Source organism: Aricia agestis, chromosome 19 (assembly GCF_905147365.1).
Source record: "Aricia agestis chromosome 19, ilAriAges1.1, whole genome shotgun sequence".
NCBI classification, from domain to species: Eukaryota; Metazoa; Arthropoda; class Insecta; order Lepidoptera; family Lycaenidae; genus Aricia; species Aricia agestis.
This window is the reverse complement of record NC_056424.1, coordinates 5,885,340-5,908,273: the sequence shown is the minus strand read 5'-3', so window position 1 is coordinate 5,908,273 and position 22,934 is coordinate 5,885,340. Positions and strand designations below refer to the sequence as shown.

Here is a 22,934-nt window from a genome sequence, read left to right as displayed (position 1 = left end):
GTAATATTTATATATATAGTACCTTATTCGAAGGATTAAAACATCCTAAACCTTAATTCTAAATAGATTCTATAGAAACATTATTAATACTTATTTGTACCATCGAGGAAATTGATTCCTAGGCAGTTGACAGACCAACGTCATTTGGTCGGATCATGTCAATTGAATGTTAATTGTGATCTGTTGAGTGTTGCCTGGGTTTGACGTAACGCGACCAAACTACGTAGGTCCCCCATCTACCTAGGAATCAGCTTCTCTGATAGTACAATAATTTCACTAGCGTCTCAATTTGCTTCCAAATTCGTTTTAATAAGACTTAATTGCGTATCAGGATCTTCTCTCTTATTCTTAAAACTATCTTCTATTTCTTGTAGAGTCTTATCTTTAGTTTCTGGCAGTAAACTATACATAATTAGTAAGCAAACTGTTAGCGTACCTGAGTATACTAAAAACGCACCTTCGACTCCTATAGAAGAGTATAAATGTGGTGCTGTCTTCATTGATAAGACGAAAGCAGGAGTCAAAAAGGATGTGGATATGGTTGATCCAAGACTTCTGTATGCTAGAGGAAAAACTTCCCCACAAATCACCCAGTTTAGTGGAACTAGACCCAAACAGAAAGACACAGTGTAAATTACCATCAAACACATCGGAACCGAATCTAGCAGGACCGAATTTGTTACGACCTCAGCTTTTCTTAAATATACGAAAATGGATATTAATGTTAGTGATAATACAGTCATTATTCCACTAGCAAATAAAATTGTGCGTCGCTTGCAACTTTTCAGCAAAAATATAGCAACTAACGCACAAACTGTTCTTAGCATATCTATCACTGTGAACTGCCAAGCTACATCGTTTGGATCAGCTTTATTCAAAACTGATTGCAGAATTAAGTTGCCGTAAGCTGGAATCATATGAGCACCGCCGAATTCGAAGGCAAGCAGCATACATATCGCAACAATCATCGGCTTGAAGAATTCCCTCTTCTTGAATATTTTCAGCACAGCCTTTAAAGTCTTGGCAAGGGAATCGAAGAAATCGTACCATCTAAATCTGATACGACGTTCGCTTCCTTTGTAACTATTTTCTTTCTGTCTTTCGTTGTTCCTTATCATAGATTCTAATTCTTCGTTCTGAGTTTCTCCCTCTCCTCGAAGCCATCGGAACGCCTTCCTGGCTTCATCAGGGCGACCCTTGGATATGAGCCAACTGGGCGATTCAGGAGACAGACTTATAATTGCCATAGCTACCAGTGGGAATGCTGAGCAGACTACGGCTGTCATTTTCCACGTCAAATGTGCGCCCCAGACGTGAGACAACATGATGCCCAATCCTAGAGATACTGCGAAGGTTCCTAAGAAGGCTCCTCGGTACTTCGGCTCCGTGTATTCTGCTACTAATATCGCAGCTAAGGGTGTCCTTAAGCCTAACGCTAGACCATGGAGTATCCGTGCAAAGAGGAATGCAGGCACCGAGTTGCCGAGCACGAACACTATCCAGCCAAGTAACGCTGGTACTGTGCATAGCAAATGTGCTTTCTGCCTGCCAAAGCGAGTCATCAGGACTGGGGAGATGAAGTTGCCGACGATACCCATGGCGCCAACTGCTGACGCTGGAAGAAGAAGAAAGAGACATTAATTTTAAGGTAACACATTCTCATCATTATTTCGTTGGTAATAACAAGATTTGAGATTTATCCAACAAGTCCTTGTTTTACTTTCTTGCAGTGTTTTATAATGGTGTTAAGAGGATACACCAGGGGCTAGAGAAATTAAAAAAAAGTACGTGTAATATCTATAGCTGTCTCCCTTACCTCAAGCCTATACCGCGGAACGCGATAGAGACAACTGCAGAAAATCCAGAAAATCAACAATTCGTTGTCCCCTGATTCCTTCTCCAAAACTTAACCGATTTAAGTAATTTTTTCATTAAAGATTAAAGAAATACTTGAGCTGTGTTCCTATGTTTTTTTTTTGTATAATCTAGCCAAATCTGTTTTCTGGATGTTTGAACACAGCGGAAAATCTGGCCATTTTTTTGGGTTTTTGAACGTTTATATCTTATTTAATAATTAAATTATGAAAAAAAAGAAAACATAGGGACATGGTATTAGTGGCCGTAGATATTCAGGAAAAAAATTATAACTCTACTAGCATTATCCAGGGAGGAAACAGGGGACAACGTTTGTATGGAAAAAAGGGCGGCGTGGACTCCTCTTAAGTACTATATAGAAGCAACTTTATAAGGCAATCAGTTGATTTATATATTAAGTTACTAGCTGTCCCGGTGAACTTCGTGTCACTTTAAAACCTTCCCTGGACTTCTACGAATATTTTAAGACTAAAACCAACCCAATCCGTTCAGCCGTTTTCGAGTTTTAGCGCGACTAACACATTTGAAAATCCATTTTTATATATAAGATTTTTATATCAGAAAGCAACTGCCAAAAATCCTCTGATATAAAATTCTCTGAACTATTCTAGTGTTCTAATATAATTATTGCTTAAATACAACATTGCATTTCACCAGGTAGTGTTTGGACCCAAGATCCTTTAGATAGGATCCTACAGGGCGATTCACGATTCCCGTTCGACACGGATTCGGAAACTTTACCACTGCGGTCTATGGTCAATGCCTGGAGCGGCGATTGGATGTCGCGCGATGAAGTTTCCGAATGTGAGTCGAATTGCCCATTGTGAATCAGATCAAGATTACAATTAAAAACCATCGTACATCTTAATCAAGTTTTAAGCAATTCTTGGCGTTGTCTCAAGTCTTACCAATCCACGACGTGTCATGGTCGGTGAGCGTCACAGGTCCGCCGTCTGTCTTGATCTGAGCGAACAGCACTGCTGGGTAGCCGTGCGCGCACCCATGTCCCGCTATGTTCAGAGCCGCTCCTGACACCACGAATGCCTGAAATCATCAGAGGAATCGCACTTGAACTATTTGCCGTGATTCTCAATACTATGCACTATTCAATAATTTCATTCATATAAGGCAGAGGAGAGACCAGGCCCTTTAGCCAAGACCTTTTCTTTATTCGCTTTTTCATAGAATCGCCAATCAAAGTGTTCCATACATTTTTGTTAAAAATAATATGTAGGTCGACCATCTGACTATGGAACATTTTCTCTTAAGAGGATTCCACACCGCCCTTTTTTCCATACAAACGTTGTCCCCTGTTTCCTCCCTGGATAATGCTAGTAGAGTTATAATTTTTTTCCTGAATATCTACGGCCACTAATACAATGTCCCTATGTTTTCTTTTTTTTCATAATTTAATTATTAAATAAGATATGAACGTTCAAAAACCCAAAAAAATGGCCAGATTTTCCGCTGTGTTCAAACGTCCAGAAAATAGATTTGGCTAGATTATACAAAAAAAGCAAAACATAGGAACACAGCTCAAGCCTTTTTTAATCTTTAATGAAAAAAGTACTTAAATCGGTTAAGTTTTGGAGAAGGAATCAGGGGACAACGAATCGTTGATTTTCTGGATTTTCTGCAGTTGTCTCTATCGCGTTCTGCGGTATAGGCTTGAGGTAAGGGAGACAGCTATAGATATTACACGTACTTTTTTTTCATTTCTCTAGATCCTGTTGTATCCTCTTAATTATAGTACTTTACCGGGAGTTTACGTCTAAATTTGTTGTTATTGTAGTTGTTGTAGGTACTTTACTTTCCAAAAAGTATTTTTGCTAGCAAAGAGCAAAATAATATCGTTACTTACAGATTAGAATACTTTGTGTATTTTTATATGAGTTGAAATATTCATTTTTTCCTATCTATATATATAAAACTCAAAGGTGACTTACTGACATGGTGATCTATCAACGCACGGTCTGAAATTTGGCATGCAGGTCGATATTATGACGTAGGCATCCGCTAAGAAAGGATTTTGATCAATTCCACCTCCCAGGGGTTAAAATAGGGGATGAAAGTTTGTATATAATAATACTTCTTAAAGTGAGCGAAGCCGCGGGCAAAAGCTCGTTCTGAATATAAAATTATAATCTCACCTGCTTTATGAATGTTCTCATCGTAGGCGCTCATTAGAGGTGATCTGAAATATAGAGCAAGTTATTTGAGAATTGAGACTAATACTCTTTAGGCTCTCTACATAATATTTAAATATTATGTCCATAACACGTTAACTGCGAGACTGATTTTTTGTACCTAGCATGCCATGCGATACCAGGTATTTTCGATCTGGAAGTAAGTTTTCGTCGTATGCGAACGAGGTTTTACGTTCATTGAAATATGAACAAAGGATCAATAATGCTAGGATTGAATGAATAAAATTTCGCGTGTAGTTCATTAGTGGACCTATTTGAAACTACTTTTGCCCGGAAATCAGACAGAAACATGATGCCATTTTTTAAAAACAGAGATACCAGGCTTACCAGACCTGTTGAAGCACTACAAAAATATAATAATAGGGATGGGACAGGAAAACAAATGCATCATATCGACACATTTATTTAAAACTAGCCCGCAACTCCGTTGTGCCAAAATTTGTTTATCACGCAGGAACCGTACATTTTCCAGAATGAAAAGTATCCTATGTCCTTTCCCGGTAGTTAGAACATCTTCATATTATCAAATTGCAGCAAAATCAGTTCAGTAGTTTGGGCGTGAAGAGGTAACAGACAGACAGACACACTTTCGCATTAATTATATTAGTACATTTATAATATTAGTATGGATAATGATAAGAAAAAACTGATTCAATGCTGTGCTGATGCTTTTATTGAGCTGAATTCTTCGTGGGACACAGTCGGTGATGATAAATTTAATTTTCTTTTCGATTTTTTGGCTTAGTAATAGGTGTAACGGGAAATATATCTAAAGACTTTGTCACAACTCGAAACAATATTATTTGACGCCATTTCACAACACTAATATATTTACCACGCGATTAAAACGTAAATATTACAACTGAAAACATTTGCGCACAATCGAGACAAACAAAGCATTCGACAGTACTAGCCGCGGCGCACACGCCCCTCGCCCGCTCAGTGCGGCTACCAGGCCTACAAATCAAGGCCTGGTATTCGCACTGAGCTTATTCAATTTTAATTTAGTGCGAACTATGTTTAAAAAACCTGGTGCATTTTTAATCGTTAAACGTCATTCGCTTTAAAATGGGTGTTAGATATAAAACAATCTCTCATACACGTAGTACTTCTCGAGTTACAGCGCCCACACCGAGCCAGAAGCCACGATTTTAGAGCGCGCACAGACAGAAAGCTAGCAATCAGACCAATAATGCCTTGCTTTGCAGCGAACGTGTTAATACAGGAAAGTCAGCTCTCTGTAGAGAGAGTGTACAATATAGGCACGTGTAACCTTTTTACCTACAAAACACTGAACTGCAGAAATCGCAATTATGCGTCAGACGCAAACAACTTACAAGACCTTTGTATTTGACTGAGGAAAACCTATTTTTTTGCGTATATTCGCAATAAATTTGGCATAGTGATAGGCGATAGTATTTCGTGTCTACTTTTTTGTACCGGCTAAGGGCCGCGCTACACCGGAATGGCAGCGGCGAGGCGAGCACTTTTAGTGTCATATGATTTTAAATTTTATTTTCATACATAGTATCGCTTGAAAAATCTACGGCTGCCCGTGGCCGCACGTGGCCGCTGCTGCCATTCCGGTCCGGTGTAGCGCGGCCCTAAAAGTAAATTAATGACATAGTAAAAATAGGGGAAGTAAGTTATCTTCATACAAAGGCACCGCGCGCGGCTTGTATGTGTGCGCCATAGTATCAATGCGTCGCCACACGGCACACAACAAAATCTCGGACAATATTTCGGCATAACCAGTCGGGGCTAACACTTTACGCTGCACGCTCGCGCCGCGCCGCGCCACGGCTAAACGAATCAAAAATGTCCGATCATAATCGCAGGAGTAATAGATATTGCTGTGTGTTTGGGTGTTTTAATAGTAATGCAACAATTCCAGAATTGTCTTTGTTTAAATTACCTGTTGAACAGGAAAGGTCAGTACTACACTTATTCTAGCATAATATAATAATTTTTACTTGATGATCAGATACCTACTTACTTCTTTTTTATTGTATTAGTTTTCTATCACACAAAGGAAGTAGGTAGGTAGGTAGGTCTACATTCCCACTAGAACATAGTATAAATAAGATAATGTTTTATGTACTTTTGATCCGTCAACTAATTTGCCGCTATTGCTTTGTTTACGTAATAGTAATTTGCCGATTTATCTGTGTTCTAGACCGTATATTAACTAACTACTTACAGTCAATTACTTATTTTAAATAGTAATTAAAAATAAGTAATTGACTAATTGTTAATCACAATACACATAAAGCAAAGTTCGAATCATAACAACAGATTTGTTTATAGTATAAGAGACAGGCGTTAGTTTTTAATGTTGTTTTACAGGGTATTTTTATAATTTTATTTAGACATCGGATTATATGCACGATCAAAGTGCCGAAATATGCATGCAAATATGCACGAAAAATGGCCGAAATAACGAAGCGCGGACGCCCGGTCCCACACCAACCCGCCGCGCCTCCGCGCCGCCTAAAATTGACAACCCTAAGACAGTAGGTAATTATATCGCGGATTGGGCCGGAGTTATCCTACTTCCCCTCCTTTTACTATGTTAATGAGATGACGCCCGCAAATCTCAACTGCCGATCCCTCAGATGTTCGTTTATCGCGCAAGAAAATTTTATCTAAATGACTGATTTTCAATTTTATAAATAAGTGCTTTAAATATATATTTTACTCCACTAGATGACGCCCGCGACTCCGTTGCGCCAAAATTCGTTTATCGCACAGGAACCGTACATTTTTTTCGGGATACAAAGTATACTATGCCGAATTTCAGCGTAATCGGTTTAGCTGTTTGGGCGTGAAGAGGTAACAGACAGACAGACACACTTTCGCATTTATAATATTGTATGGCAGTATGGATTCGTAAAATCAGGTGTACAGTTGTACACATTGCTTGTAGTACCGAAAAAATATATCCATTTGTTTTTCATTCATTCAACGAATTGGAATCCATATTCCCGGAATATCGGTCGAGTGCTTGAGTAGTGAGTACGAAGCCAAATATGTTCGAAAAAAATTATAAACGTAATACTGAAATGGAGCGAGGTCGCCATGAATACCTACTTGGTACTATGACCATGCTTGTGGATTTAATAGGACGTTGTGGGACAATTTTTAATTAAGATTGTTGTGTTTAAAACCCCGAGACAGTGGCGGATTTACAAATTTGCCGCTTGTAGGCTATTCAATTTTTGCCGCCCCTATAACTGACCTTTGAAATTCAATACGTTAGTTTAGTTCACAATCATATCCCACCATTACCAAAAACATTTTTTGAAAATTTTTGCTGAGACGACTACACAAGGTTTCACCCTGTGCGGTAGCGAAACGGCGAAGCCATAAATATTTCCTGGTACTCGTATGTAGAATTTGTTTAAGTTAGGGTCAGTAGAGTTAGGCCGTGTAGATTCAGAAGCTTCGCTCTACATGAGATCTCATATCTTTTTCACAGCGTAAACCGTAAACCTTATGTGGTTGTCTCGGTTATTTTACAAGAAATGTTTTGGTGGGATTTTTTATTTCTGTTAGATAAAAAATTGAGCTAAATTTGCCGCCCCTCTAAATCTGCCGCCCTAGGCGCCCCTGCAGCCTTAGCCTATTGGTAAATCCGCCACTGCCCCGAGATTCTGTTTCTCTGTGAGAGGAAAGGTGGAGAATAACTAGAGATAAATTCATATACAAAATATGATATTTTGAGCCCAAAAATAAACAAATATACGAGTATGTAAAGTTTACAATAATTACCAATAATAATATAGTATATGGTATGGATGACCGAGCTTTGCTCGGAATAGCAAACACTTATTGACTTCGTGTTACTTAATAACGCCATCTGCTGGTCGTTAAAACAATTAGTTGCTAACAAAATAGTATTATTATTCGCCAATAGATGTCAGGAAGAGTCATATTTTTCAGTATATCGATTATCGATAAAACACGAATAAAAAGACATTTTCTGAAAATGATTCCTAGCTAGATCGATTTATCGCCCCCGAAACCCCCTATATACTAAATTTCATGAAAATCGGTGGAGCTGATTCCGAGATTCCAATTATATTGAAGTAAACACAATGTTACATAAATAAGAAATAAGGTAAAAATGTAAAAAATGCGTGACATCATTACAATTAGTGTTAAGCTGAGTACACATATTTTGTGTTATCGCTAACTGTGCAATGAGCATGGACGCGTTTAAAAATGTAGAGATAAAACACTTTGAGCAAAATAAGCTCCCTGAATTTCTTTAAATAAGAAAAAATGCAACTATGTATGCGACGAGATTTCGATCCTTTGATATTTCTTAGGCCGGTACAAATAGTCAGTCAAGATGCATATCGGTCTCAAGATGCGGTTCGGCTCTATGATTGGTCCAAATTTTGACAGCCAACCAATCACAGAGCCTGAACCATGTCTTGAGACCGAGATGCATCTTGAGTACTGACTATTTATACCGGCCTTAGGATTCAAAGTATCTCAATATCGAACATTTTTCATTTTTGTTTCAGCCGTTTTTAAAATATTATGTAAACCTTAAAATACAGACAGATTACTTTCGCATTTCCATTAATTATTAGTACATATTATATTCATTTAAGTATATTTTTGTAATAATCAATGGCGAAGACAAATATTTAAAAAACATTTTGTAATTTTTTTACAACAAACATTAGCCTCGACACAGAATATATATTATATTAGTAGTACCAAGCCTCGACTGGAAGTGCAACAAATTCTTCGAGAGTTGTGAATATAGACATATTTTTTGTATCGATTTTATTAAAACAATATTAAACTTAAACGTGTGTCCACCAATTTATGCAAAAGGCGGTTACCGTTGTAAAGATGAGCCAAGCCTCCATTATATGTAATTATTCTTTGCGAAACAGACCCATTTATAGTGGAAAATCTAGACTGGTTCTTTCAAAGGGATTGAGATGTATAACTTAGTGACGTCACTGCATTGTACTTGGTATTTAATGCGTATAATAAATAACAATTAAATATCGGTCAAGTTGCTTTAAGTCATGCATTGTTAATAAGGTTCTGTACAAACTTGCTAATTTATCTAATAATCAACTTAATTATTATTAAGCCTATTTATTTCATACTAATATAATAGATCAGAATATTGATGAAAATTGGCATAGAAATAGTTTGAGTTCTACAATGCTTATACTTTCTTCCACAAATTTAATGAAACCGTATACAAATATCCATTACTAATTCGAAAAAATGTATTATATCAGTCTCTAGTTTGTCTCTATGTCATAATGTGACCTCTTCACGCCTAACGGCGGTTCCCAATATTTGATCTATCTCTGATTTGGCCCTACTAGAGATAGGAATAGCTCACATTAGACATTAGAGACATATATTTTATGTCAATTGTGAGCTATTACTATCTCTAGTAGGGCAAAACCAGAGATAGATCAAATATTGGGAACGGCCGTAAATGGATGAACAAATTTTGATGACGCCATACTATTGCCATTGTTTTACACGTAAAAAATATCGTAGTTTTGACTTTTTTTTATGAAATAACGGGGCAAACGAGACAACGGGTCACCTGATGGAAAGCAACTTCCGTCGCCCATTGACACTCGGAGCATCAGAAGAGCTGCAGGTGCGTTGCCGGCCTTTTAAGAGGGAATAGGGTAATAGGGAAGCTTAGGAAAGGGAAGCATGGCTCTCCCACGTACAAACGTATTGCTTATTACGTCATTAAGTTAGGCGTTATGTGGCGTCATCGGAATATAGACTTAAATAATTACTGTGGTCAAAGATCAATGAACAATGGCGAAATTGCGATGTTAAGAAACCAAAAAATATATCTATTAGAGTGCAAATTTCTGAATAAAAAAATATAGTGGAAAGTATAATCTTTCAAGTATTTTTTTCTACATTATCCCATTACATATGTTTTAACTTTTTTTAAGTACTTACTAATTAATCATGTGCCCTGAAGTTCTTAGGGCCGCGCCACACCGGAATGGCAGCGGCGAGGCGAGCACTTTCAGTGTCATCCTACTAATATTATAAAGGCGAAAGTTTGTTTGGATGTATGGATGTGTGGATGTGTGGATGTATGGATGTTTGTTACTCTTTCACGTAAAAACTACTGAACGGATTTTATTGAAACTTTACAATAATATAGCTTATACATCAGAATAACACATAGGCCACAATTTTAACCGACTTTCAAAATGGGGGAGGTGTTATGTTCGTTTTCTTATGTTCAACGATTACTCCGCCGTTTGTTAACCGATTTTCAAAATTTTTCTTTTGGTATATAGGGTATCATCCCAATTTGGTATTATATTCACAAAAGTGGTGATCTGATGAAGGATGCATAAGTAATCGAGGGAACTCCTCAAAATTTATATGGAAACATGTGGTGACTTCGGTTTCGTGAGAAGTATTATAAGCATATGCTACCAACAAGTAAGATTTTGCACCGAGGTATACCTGGTATACCGTGGTTCGGAAGGTGCTGAGAGAACTCCTGATACTTTTTATAGATACAAGTTTGGGAGTTTCGGCGTTGTTTTAAGAACGGAAAGCATATGCTACTATGCAAATTACATTCATCATCATCATTATCATCAATCACTACCATTTTATACCATACATCGTCCCATGGTTATGACTTATGAGCCTATAATGACCATGTTATTGGTACGTTTCATAGTCTTTTAGATCGAGACTCGAGTTTGTCAAGCGATAATTGAAAAAATCAATACTTAATATTGCTTGAGAGTATGTTTGCTTGAACGCGCTAATCTCAGGAACTACTGGTCCGATTTAAAAACTTATTTCAGTGTTAGATAGCTCATTTATCGAGTAAGAGTATAAGCTATATATTATCACGCTAAGACTAGTACCACCGAAGAAACTCAGGCAAATGTGGGAAAAACGGGGGAAATATTAGAAATTACGAACTACTAGAGCAATTTTTATGGCAATATTTGGCACAGATATAGAGTAAACCAAGTGAAGGGACTAGGGACATAAGAGCTATTTTTTTATGGGAAAATGTACGGTTTCCGTAAAATTCCTAATTTACGCGGGCGAAGCCGCGCGGGACATCTAGTATAACAAAGTAATGATCTTAGATGAAATCTAGTATGGAGATACTTTCAATCCCGGAACAATGCACGCTTATCATTTTTTTTTATTTTTATGAAATACTTCCGTCGCCCATGGACACTCGCAGCATCAGAAGAGCTGCAGGTGCGTTGATCATGTGTGTTTAGCGAATAAATGCGTAAACGCAATTGCAATAATTGAACAAAATATAAATTTTTGGTTTATTCCTATTTGGCAACTATGTACTCGTATTTCTAAACGCAACTCCGTTGCACCAAAATTCGTTTATCGCGTGGGAACCGTACGTTTTCTGAAGTATCCTATGTATTTTTTATAATAAAACTAAATTTAAGCAAAATCGGTACAGTACTTTGGGTATGAAAAGGTAATAAACAGACAGACAGACACGCTTTCGCATTTATAATATTAGTATAGAAGTAAGGATTAGTACGGATGGATTGGCAACAAATAACAATCTATTACTTAGTACTTAATGTAGGACCTAGGAACCCTAGTAATTATGTCACATAGGGTCACCACTTAGTCATTTTATCAGATCTATTGTGCTACGAAGGTCGAACTACTCATGAAGGGTTTTTATGACATGAACTATATTTACTTAATTATTCCGACCTTGCTATTAGTAATTGTAATAATGTCCACAAAAAAATGAATCGATCTATAAATTAGCATTTTCGTTTGTTTGTTTTAACTTGATGACTGTTTTATTTGACTTAATTAGGCTAATTTGATTGGCTAGTAATTACTCATTAGTTACTCAAATTTGCATAATTTCAATTGGCTAAACAATGTTGCATTACTTTTAAGAGTAAAACTCTTAGAGACGTAGAAAAATGCTTTCATCACACCGGCAAAATTAAGTTATGTATAATGTTCAATACTTCTTAGATCAGTGTTTCCCATTTGCCGGGTCGCGACTCGGTAGGTCGCGGGCTATTAAAACAAAATACCGGGTCGCAACATTCCCGCCTTGTTTTAAAAATAACACATACTATCGATCGACACATCAGTCATCATAAATGAAGACGTGAGTAGAAGAACTAATTAGGTAACATTTTATAACACAAGCACAATTGCTCATAAAAGTGAAAAACTTATATGAAATTTGAACAAAACTGTCATTTACATACTTAATCGTCTGGCTACACATAAAATCCAATATTTTTCAAATAATTTTTCTGAATCTAAAGCCTCCATTTATGCAAAAAAACGGCAATTATTGTACTGTTTCTTACCTGGTTCTTCCACACACGTCTTCAAATATATTCGTAATATACAAAATTGTGTGAGTAAATAGGCGATACCAAAATATTATTTTACCTACCTAGCACCTAGCTGTATACACATTTCTACTTCTTGAGATAAATATTATTCACTAAGTCACGAGAGGGCAGCGCAAAAATTACCGGGCCACGGCATAAGCATAACAATGATTGGGAAACACTGACTTTGATAAAAAACAGTATCTTGTAGGACAATGGACATAATATATTGTATATCACATAATTATTAATGGTCGTCGTTGTCCATTACTGTAGATGTTGAAATCGATTATAATAATATGAAAAATAAAAATAAAACATATCAAATGACGGGACAAAAAGCGCCTAAGTACAAAAAATTTCACATTCAGGTTTTAATTATGCAGAGTATAACAAAACTAAGTGAAGTTTTATACGTGGGAGAGCCATGCTTCGGCACGAATGGGCCGGCTCGACCGGATAAATACCACACAGAAAACTGGCGTGAAACCCAATCCCCTAACCCCTACCCTATTCCCTTCCCTTCCCTTCCCTACCCTCCCCTATTACCCTATTCCCTCTTAAAAGGCCGACAACGCACTTGCAGCTCTTCTGATGCTGCGAGTGTCCATGGGCGACGGAAGTTGCTTTCCATCAGGTGACCCGTTTGCTCGTTTGCCCCCTTATTTCGTAAAAAAAAAATACTTTAGAGAGTGAACGTGTTCCTTGTAGAGAGTTCACTGTGAACTCTCTACAAGGGACTCAATCAGTGAAGCAGCGCTGAAATAACTTTTTTTTCACTTTTGTATGTGAAAACTCGTGACGCTAGGGCGCTTGCCCATTACAAAAATGAAAAAAAAAATTGGTCTTTCAGCGCTGCTACTTTCACATTGAACTCTCTAGTCTCTACAAGGAGCACATACTCATCTTAAAGCATCACTTAATATTTTGAACCATACATGACTGTAAAATATAAATGCGATATTTACTAAGTTTCAATGCACTTTCAAAGTAAACAATTAAAATAAAATAAATAATTAGGAAAACCAAATTTTCATACAAAAAACGCGCCTTTTTTTCTACAACTTCGGGCGCATATTTCGCACTTTGCCGGATTATTTATTATGAAATACCCACTTAAATATTACGGTTATATTGCACTTAAATCTTTAAAAAAATTACTTCACCTTAACACCAACACCGCTGATTCAGGACTGGCTGTAAGTTACTACTTAACTAATACTTATTTATTTAAGTCGCACCTTGAATACTATCAAAATGGCACGCGGCGCTTACAATAGAAAATAATCAGGAAGTTGTCTGTCTGTAATTACACACGTGCCAATAATTTAATTGATTTATAAGGAAAATGATTTTCGTACAGGAAAAATTGTAACAATTTAAGGTGTTTTCTTAACACCGTACTACCGTAGACTGTAGAGACAGGCCTTATATCATTGGATCTATTTTTACTCGACTGTGCGACGCAAGAGATTTTTTTACTTAAAATTTGTTCCTAACTTCTTCTAAAAAGTTCTGAAAGTTTCTCTAAGGACCCAGGAGAGCTTTTCTAAAAGTGTCAGTTTCATTTCATAATAAAATGCGTTTATAATAAATTTCATTATCAGGGAAAAACTAGCTTCGTCATATTTTCTCCCCCAAATCGTAAAATCTCACTTACAGACATTGCTAAATGCCAAAAAACCGATTATACGCGTCAATATAAAATACTAGCTGTCCCGGCAAACGTTGTTTTGCCATAAAATGATTTTCCCTGTTTTCCTGCTTTTCTCTTGAAGTTTTTTCTGAATTCTTTTTTCTATAGACCTTACGGAGCCCGAGACCTTTCCAACCAATGCAAAACCGTGGAAATCGGTTCGTGCGTTCTGGAGTTATAGCGTCAGGAAGGAAAACCCGACTTATTTTTATATATTAGATTAGATTGTCTGGTTCTTGAATACTTAATATGCGTTAAGGCCCAGTAGTCCCTAAAATAAGCAGGTCGATGTCTGTCAGTATGAATATCGACGTTAAGGACATTAAAATAACATTCATATCAGCGCGCCTTGTACAGTGGCTGTTACGCGCTCGCCGCGTGCCTTGATAATAGAAAATAGGAGTAAAAACCTTTTGTTTTTAGTATTACACAAATCAAATATATCAAATCGTTTACGTTAGGTTACGACACATATACTACATTTTTTGTTTTTTCTTTTTAGCCATAAAATGATTTAATTATGAAAAACAGCGTTATAACAGTCATCTTTGAGATTTTTTTCTATCGAGCAGAATTTTTCAAATTGTGTACTGATATACCTTTGCGTATAGGAAATTTTCTCAATTTTAAAACGGTACTTATTTTATACTTAAATAATGACATTTCCTTTACTAAAAACGTGTTTTAAAAAACCCATTTTACGTACTTGCAACAACCACAGCGCCTTAAGACTTAAGACAATACACCAAGGGCTAGAGAAATGAAAAACAAGTATTTGTAAATTATTTCTGTCTTCCTGACCTCAAGCCTTCGGGGGGAGAGCGCGAAAGAAACAAGTGACAACACGACAAAAATTCTAATAAGAGAACAGAAAATCAACGATTCGTTGTCCCCTGATTCCTTCTCCAAAACTTAACCGAGTTAAGTACTTTTTCATTAGAAATTTAAGCAAGGCTTGAGCTGTGTCCCTATGTTTTATTTTTTTGGTATATTCTAGCCAAATTTGTTGTTTGGATGATTGAACACACAGAAAAATCTGGCCATTTTTATTTTTTTAATTGGCCATCATAGAGCACATTCTCTCAGGATCAAAATATCAAAATAGCTTTTAACTAAAAAGTAATTAGTCATTAAATATAGTATAAACGTAATATCGTGGAAAAGTTGTCTGCAAATTTTATAAGTAAAATCGGCCAAGTGCGAGTTGGACTCGCGCACAAAGAGTTCCTTACTACTATAGAGCAAAAGTAGGCAACAATTGTGTTTTTATATGGGAGCCTCCATAATTATTTAGTTTATTTTAATTTTACAAATTTTACAAATTAGTCATTTGTGAACAGTTCAAGTGCCTGTCTGAATGCCATTATTGAGATCGAACAAAAAAATTACAAAATAATACTTAGTTTGTTGTAACTATAAATAAATTAACTAGTAACAAAACTAAAAATATATTTAATTTATTTTGTTTTTAGTATTTGTTGTAATATTTAATTGTTTTTCACAGAAAAATCTTTACTTAAAGCTTTTAAGTTAAGTGCACACTTACTATATGTAAACTAGCTATTTGACCGAGCTTTGCTTGGTATTCGATAAAACACGAATAAAATGACATTTCCAAAAAATGATTCCTAGCTAGATCGATTTATCGCCCCCGAAACCCCCTATATACTAAATTTCATGAAAATCGTTGGAGCCGATACCGTGATTCCAATTATATTAGACCTGGATCCCAGAAGGATAAGACATAACTTACTCTCTGATGGATGAAACCATAGGTTATTATTAGTACTGCCTGCGAATTTGTGTAGCTCCAAGTTTGACACCTGGTCAGGTACCAGGAACCAAAGTGGACTAAAAATGAGTCTTACTTTACTTATTTTCAAATGGCTAATATTTATATATAATTTGTAGATTATTGTTCTGAACAAGTATCATGTAGTGTAAGACACTTTTCAATGACCAAAACTATTGCCAGACGTTTTAAAAATAACTTTGTTGCTATTTTTTTTTCAAAGGCATTATTTTTATTTTATAAATTAATATAACACCTTAGAAAACAATACGACATTGCAAGAATTCATTTTCTACTAGCTGTTGCCCGCGACTTTGTCCGTGTCAGCATAATGCATAGTATAATAACAAAGATGGACAATTTTCCCCTGTTTCCTTACTCAAAGGGATACCCTTATCGTGTCCTGTTTATACAAACGGGACACGATAACAAAGATATTTCAGCCTGTCCGTCTGTCTGTCTGTCCATATCCAGACTGTACCTCCTCTTTCTAACATGTAGTGAATATTATTAAAGTATGGATACAATTGAGTATTTTTTGGTCGAACGAGAGACTTCGAACCTTTTTGTATGGAGCGTGGCATACCTAAAGTTATTTTCGTGTACACCTGTGAAACATAATATTACGTCAATCGACAGAGAAAATAATTATTACAAACAACCATTGATTAATCTGTGCAAACAACAATTAAAATTATTCGACAAAATGTCGTAAATTATATACTTACTAGATGTCCCGCGCGGCTTCGCCCGCGTAAATTAGAAATTTTACAGAATCCGTAGGTACATTTTCCCATAAAAAATATTTCCCCCGTTTTTCCCACATTTTCCTGAGTTTCTTCTGTCGTATTAGTCTTAGAGTAATAATATAATATAACCTTCTCGATAAATGATGAGTCTTACTCGATAAATGATCTATCTAACACTGAGATAAGTTTTTAAATCGGACCTGTAGTTTCTGAGATTGACGCGTTCAAGCAAACATACTCTTCAGGTTTATAATATTAGGTAGATATAGATTTTTTTTAATTATCGCTTGACAAACTCGAGTCTCGATCTAAAAGACTATGAAATGGTATAATATGGTAGTAATGATGATGATGATGATGATGAAGAATGTAATTTGCATAGTAGCATATGCTTTCTGTTCTTAAAACAACGCCGAAACTCCCAAACTTGTATCTATAAAGAATCAGGAATTCTCTCAGCACCTTCCGAACCACGGTATACCAGGTATATCTCGGTGCAAAATCTTACTTGTTGGTAGCATATGCTTAGAATACTTCTCACGAAACCGAAGTCACCATATGTTTCCCTATAAGTTTTGAGGAGTTCCCTCGATTACTTATGGATCCTTCATCAGATCACCACTTTTCTGAATATAATACCAAATTGGGATGATACCCTATATACCAAAAGAAAAATTTTGAAAATCGGTTAACAAACGGCGGAGTAATCGTTGAATATAAGAAAACGAACATAACACCTCCCCCATTTTGAAAGTCGGTTAAAATTGTAGCCTATGTGTTATTTATTTAATATTTTAATCAGCACATGAATTGAATAACAAAATTTTTTTCAAATTAATCGTAGCACCATCTGTCAGGACAAACTAAAATTGAAATAGAATAATATTGAATGCGATGATAGCGCCGTCCGCCGGATCTAATGTAAAACATTCCAAAATCAACAACTCCTTATAAATAAGAAATTAATTGAAAAAACATTTTCCAGTAGACCAAACTGTAAATCTAAACCATTCTCGAATCTCCACGAACACACACAAAAAATTTCATCAAAATTGGTCCAGTCGTTTAGGAGGAGTTCAGTCACATACACACGCACACAAGAAATATATATATTAAGATTACTTTTTAGGGTTCCGTGCCCAAATGGTAAAAACGGGACCCTATTACTAAGACTTCGTTGTCTGTCCATCTGTCCGTCTGTCTGTATGTCTCCAGGCTGTAACTCAAGAACGGTAATAGCTAGAGAGTTGAAATTTTCACAGATTGTGTATATATGTTGCTGCTATAACAACAAATACTAAAAACTAAATAAAATTAATATTTATTTATTAATTTTCCCATACAAAAAACGTGATTTTTTTGGCCTTTTTTGCTCTATATCAATAATAGCAACAGGTAGGTACTTGAATTTTTCAGACAATCCTTAGTTTTATGTGTACTTCAATATTTAATATAACAATATTAATATAAAATAAAAAATTAAGGTTGGGTTGCACCAACTAACTTTAACCATAACTGTAACTTTTACTATAACTACAGTACAAAATGTCAAATCTTTGGTTAAATTTAAATATGGCGTCTAACGACGCCATATTATAACCTCCGCTCATACGTATATCTGAAAATTTACTATTTTTTACAGTGATATATTTGTTGATTAAATTTACCCTCAATCCCGTTACCTGTAGCTTCAATAAAAAAAACGACATCTGTGAATTTCTCCGGTTAAAATTAAGGTTAAAGTTAAAGCTAAAGGACGCCATATTTAACTATAACCATAACTTTAACTTAAACCACGCCTCTGGTGCAACCCAACCTAAGAGCCAACCCATACAAAAGACACAAGTTGTGGAACGGTAATAGCTAGAGAGTTGCAATTTTCACAGATCATGTTTTTCTGTTGCCGCTATAACAACAAATACTAAAAACAAAATAAATTAAATATTTAAGGGGGGGGGGGGGTATCCTATACAACAAACGTGATTTTTCAAACATTTTTTGCTCGGTATCAATGATGACAACAGGTAGGCACTTGAAATTTTCACAAAAGCCTTAATTATATGTGTACTTTAATAATTAATAATAACTAGACTTCGCCTAATGGTCGAAATTCGACCTTACTTGCAACCAACTTGAAACGACATTAGTACTACCTATATTTTGTAAAAAATATTGACTTCATCATAGTTTCTTTCAATTCTTGTCTCTGGGACTCAGCTGATCTCAGACTGGCCGTTTAAGCATTGTCTAATAGTATCTAAAATTAAATAAAAAAAAAAACAATAATCCATTTTCAATTTGTCAACAGACTTCAACCATAAAATATAAAAGAGTATAATTCGTATGTACAGGCTTGTCACTCAAAAATCTGTCATTTTTTCTAGTATTAGTGTCGTAGTGTGTGTAACGTTTTATTTGTTAAAAATATATATGATAAAAGCAGTAATATTTTAAAATAATAATAGCTCGATGCACTCCTTCACCATATTAATATAAACTATAACTGTGCGAAATTTCATGCACCTACGTTTCCCCATTTTTCGTAAAAAGGGTTACAAAGTTTTTCTCTCACGTATTTAGATATTTAAATAAAATAAAAATTTAAGGGGGCTCCCATACAAAAAACACAATTTTTGGCCTATTTTTGCTATTGGTACGGAACCCTTCGTGCGCAAGTCCGACTCGCACTTGGCCGATTATTTTACATTTTAAAACTGAAATAAGTACATAATTTACTACATTTTGTCTAATTAAGAGTATTTATTGTTTGTAAACATCTTTTCTGTTGATTGGCGTAGGCAATGCTGAAAAACTCAAAGGGCGTAGGTGTATTGGCGCATGTTTCATAGGTGTACCTACACCAAAATACGACATTTTTAAGTACTTACTTACTTTTAAGTTTAGGTATGCCAATAAGGTTCGTTGTTGTAAAATGTTGTCTAAACTGTATATATTCAATAAATCGTCCAATTTCAGTTTCAACCACTTCACGTTTTAAATTTCGAACGGTCCGCATACTTTATTTTTTAATTTTGGAACACACGAAACTTTTTTTAATATTTCATATATTTTTAAAGAAAACAAAGAGAAAGTGACGACGCGACGGTCGATTTCTCTGTCGGCTGTAAATTGACTGTCCACTTGCTATACCTACGAGTCGTAGGCTACGACGTACGTGATCACAAGTTACAACACTATGCAGTAATTATTACTTAAGTAGTTATTTTTATAATCCACTTGCAGATTAACAATAAGATTATTAATGTTATAATTGCTTTTATATTTCCGAGGCATCTCACAAGCAATTTTGTAAATTTTACCTTGAAAAGCATTTTGGAATAAGTACAATGATTCTTACAACCACTTTTCATCTCCTCATTTATCATAGATCCCTCATTTTTTCCCAATGTACGTAAAAAAACCATAGTCGTAAGACGTAACTTGTACCTAAGTGTATACTGTATGTAGGTACCACAAGAAAGTAAATTTAAGCACCTAATTACCTATATACTTATACCTAATTATTATATTAAAAACCTCATTTTTAGGGTTCCGTAGCCAAATGGCAAAAACGGAACCCTTATAGATTCGTCATGTCTGTCTGTCTGTCTGTCCGTCCGTATGTCACAGCCAGTTTTCTATAAGAGCCTTGGTAAGTTGATGTAGTCTGTGAACCGCATTAAGATTTTGATACATAAATGGAAAAATATTAATAGGTACCTACAATTGAAACAAAAAAAAAATCATCTAACCTATGCGTACGGATTTTTTTCTAACCTAAATAGTTTGCAATAGAGACTCTTCCAAAGTGGTAAAATGTGCCTCCTAGCTTCTAAAGTAAAAGCATGATAAGTGTAAAAAATATATGATGTACATAACTATGGAAAATTGGTTTGAACGAGATCTAGCAAGTAGTTTTTTATACGGCATAAATGGTAGTACTTAAACCTTATTAAATCAACTAAAATATAAAAATTAATCAAAAACCTTTTAATTTCATAAAAATAAACCTTATTGCTGCTGCGGAACCCTTCATGGGCGAGTCCAACTCGCACTTGGCCTGTTTTAAGGAAGTCTAAAAATACAGTCCGATCAAACATCAAAACCATTCCGGCAGGTAAATATGCATGCCGAGTACATATATTTTTTATTTTAGTACATAAGTAGATAATGGCTATATTAGATTAATGTATTGATCGGTTTTTAACTATTAATAAAATATTATTATAGGTAGGTATGTGGCTGTCCAAATAGTCCAAAAAATCTATATTATTTATGCTACAATGCCAGATCCACTGTATCTTGTAAGTCATAATAATTGGTATGATAGAGATAGGCTCGTACAAGGTGGAGAGTAGTTAACAGTCATATTCAGTTGAAGGTCGCATATAGGCTTACAATATGAAGATGTCTATCTCACAATGACCATTACCACACGTGTTATGTCATCCAATGTCGGTTGCATAAAAATATGACGGACTGCTTTACTCAACTCCAACGTGGTAGGAATAAAATTGCAAAATTGCAACAACTCGCTTGTAAAAATGCACAGATAGAACAATGAGAACAAGGCCGTTTGCTTTGGTCCAATATAATATTATGATGGTAATGTATCATCGTGTCCGCCGCAGAGCGAAGAAAATAAACCTCCTTTTGCAGTTGGGTAACAAGTGACTAAGCTGAATTATTGCATTTCGGGAGTACCATACCTAGCACCTCGGTCCTCGACCACACTCGACGCCAGGCAGTCAAGCAGTCCAAAGTCCAGTTTTGCACATTTCTTACTATGCGTGATGCTAGTCGGCTGAGTATAGCGCGTGACGCTATCAACTAACTTACTTAGCTATTACTTGGACAGAGTGAACTCCCATAATTGCATCATTCATCATTTAGATTTTAGCCTTAAGCTTAACTTTTATGTTGATATACTAAAATAAGTAGTAAGTAACACACGGTAGTAGGTAAGTTTGAAAAGTAGAAAGACAATTGGCTAAGTAGTAAAATTTGCCGTACTCAGAGACATTCAATTATGATTAGCCTTCAATTTAATGAAGAGTAAGACAAATAATGTATGAGGCTAAATTATGTTCCTCTCTGAGTGCAGCAGTAGGGTTATAACTTATAGGTAAGTAAGTATAAGTTCTACGTAGGTACTTCATAAATCTAGTTAAGATTATAGCAACGTCTAAGTCTTTAATAATATTATTCAGGGTCAAAGAGATCTTTCAGACTAATATTCTTAGTACTAGATTAATTAATGATCATATTGTTCTGCATTATGATAGAAAAGTGTTGCTATTTTTATTATTCAGGCATTAAAAAAATAATTAATGCCTGAATAATAAAAATAGCAACACGCAAAAGACTGTGCTGCCAGACGCCAGTGCAAGACCATTATTACCTTTATTTTTCATGGTGGACCGTGGAACTTGGAAGTGGAGTTTTAATCTGTGACGATTAATAAACAAAGCAATGTTATAAAAATATCATTTCTAAAAAATATAAAAATTATAAGTTGTGGATGGTGGCAGCTGGATCCTTATTGCCATAGACATAGGCTGCGTTCCAGATGACGTTAATTTTGACCAAAACGCTCAAAACGTCCCCTTCTGCCGTTCCCTTTGGCGACCGGGGTCGTCTAAATCGCGGCTATGACGTCACTCATGACGTCATCATTTTCGCTCAAAACGACCCTTGACGAAGATGGGTCAAAGTGGGCTTTCTAGTTTTTTTTTAAATTTTAACGTAACTATATCGCGAAAGCCATGTTCGGAAAGTTTTCACGACAGAGTAGAGACAAAAAACTTTATATTATTTCATTACAAATAATATTTTAATTGATATATGTATATTAAATGAAATAACATTTAAAGAAGTATTTTGATTGGAAAATAAATTGTTTTAAATGAAAGGTCAAATGATTTCTTATAAAATATAATACTAATTTTCATCTCTCCTTAGATACCTGTTGACCTCGTACTTGACTAAGCATTACGCGGTATTGTTACCTAACGTTTATAATATGTGACAATAGTCAATATTCAACGTATGTGGTTTTGTTATTAAAATATGATTTAATGTGAAAACTCAAATACATATACTTATGTAATAAAAGTTTAACTATATTAAAATATGAAAAAATGTAATACTAAAAACTAAACAAATATAATATTATGTATTTTATTTGTAAAATAAATGTAACTATAGACAATTACTTTT

The 22,934-nt window shown here is 35.4% G+C and overlaps 1 protein-coding gene across 2 annotated transcripts; it reads right to left on the bottom strand.

Moving 5' to 3' along the window:
* Window positions 1-274: 274 nt before the first annotated feature.
* Window positions 275-19,636, bottom strand: LOC121736688 (facilitated trehalose transporter Tret1-like). 2 transcript variants are annotated; one of them, XM_042128054.1, is made up of 4 exons: window positions 19,608-19,636; window positions 4,026-4,069; window positions 2,784-2,919; window positions 275-1,615 (listed from the first exon to the last, which is right to left on the bottom strand). In XM_042128054.1, the coding sequence occupies exons 2-4, from the start codon at window positions 4,044-4,046 to the stop codon at window positions 285-287; spliced, it is 1,488 nt and encodes a 495-aa protein (XP_041983988.1). In that variant the 5' UTR covers window positions 4,047-4,069; window positions 19,608-19,636; the 3' UTR covers window positions 275-284. The 2 variants fall into 2 exon arrangements, with proteins under 2 accessions (XP_041983988.1, XP_041983987.1); XM_042128053.1 differs by lacking the exon at window positions 19,608-19,636 and adding an exon at window positions 13,645-13,661.
* Between the last annotated feature and the right edge of the window lie 3,298 nt (window positions 19,637-22,934).

Coding starts and splice junctions, on each gene's coding strand:
- LOC121736688 (XM_042128054.1), bottom strand. CDS start 4,046: ATGAGAACATTCATAAAGCAG. Junction 2,920..4,025: donor TGAGAACATTCATAAAGCAG/GTGAGATTATAA, acceptor TGATGATTTCAG/GCATTCGTGGTGTCAGGAGC. Junction 1,616..2,783: donor CCATGACACGTCGTGGATTG/GTAAGACTTGAG, acceptor TTCTTCTTCCAG/CGTCAGCAGTTGGCGCCATG.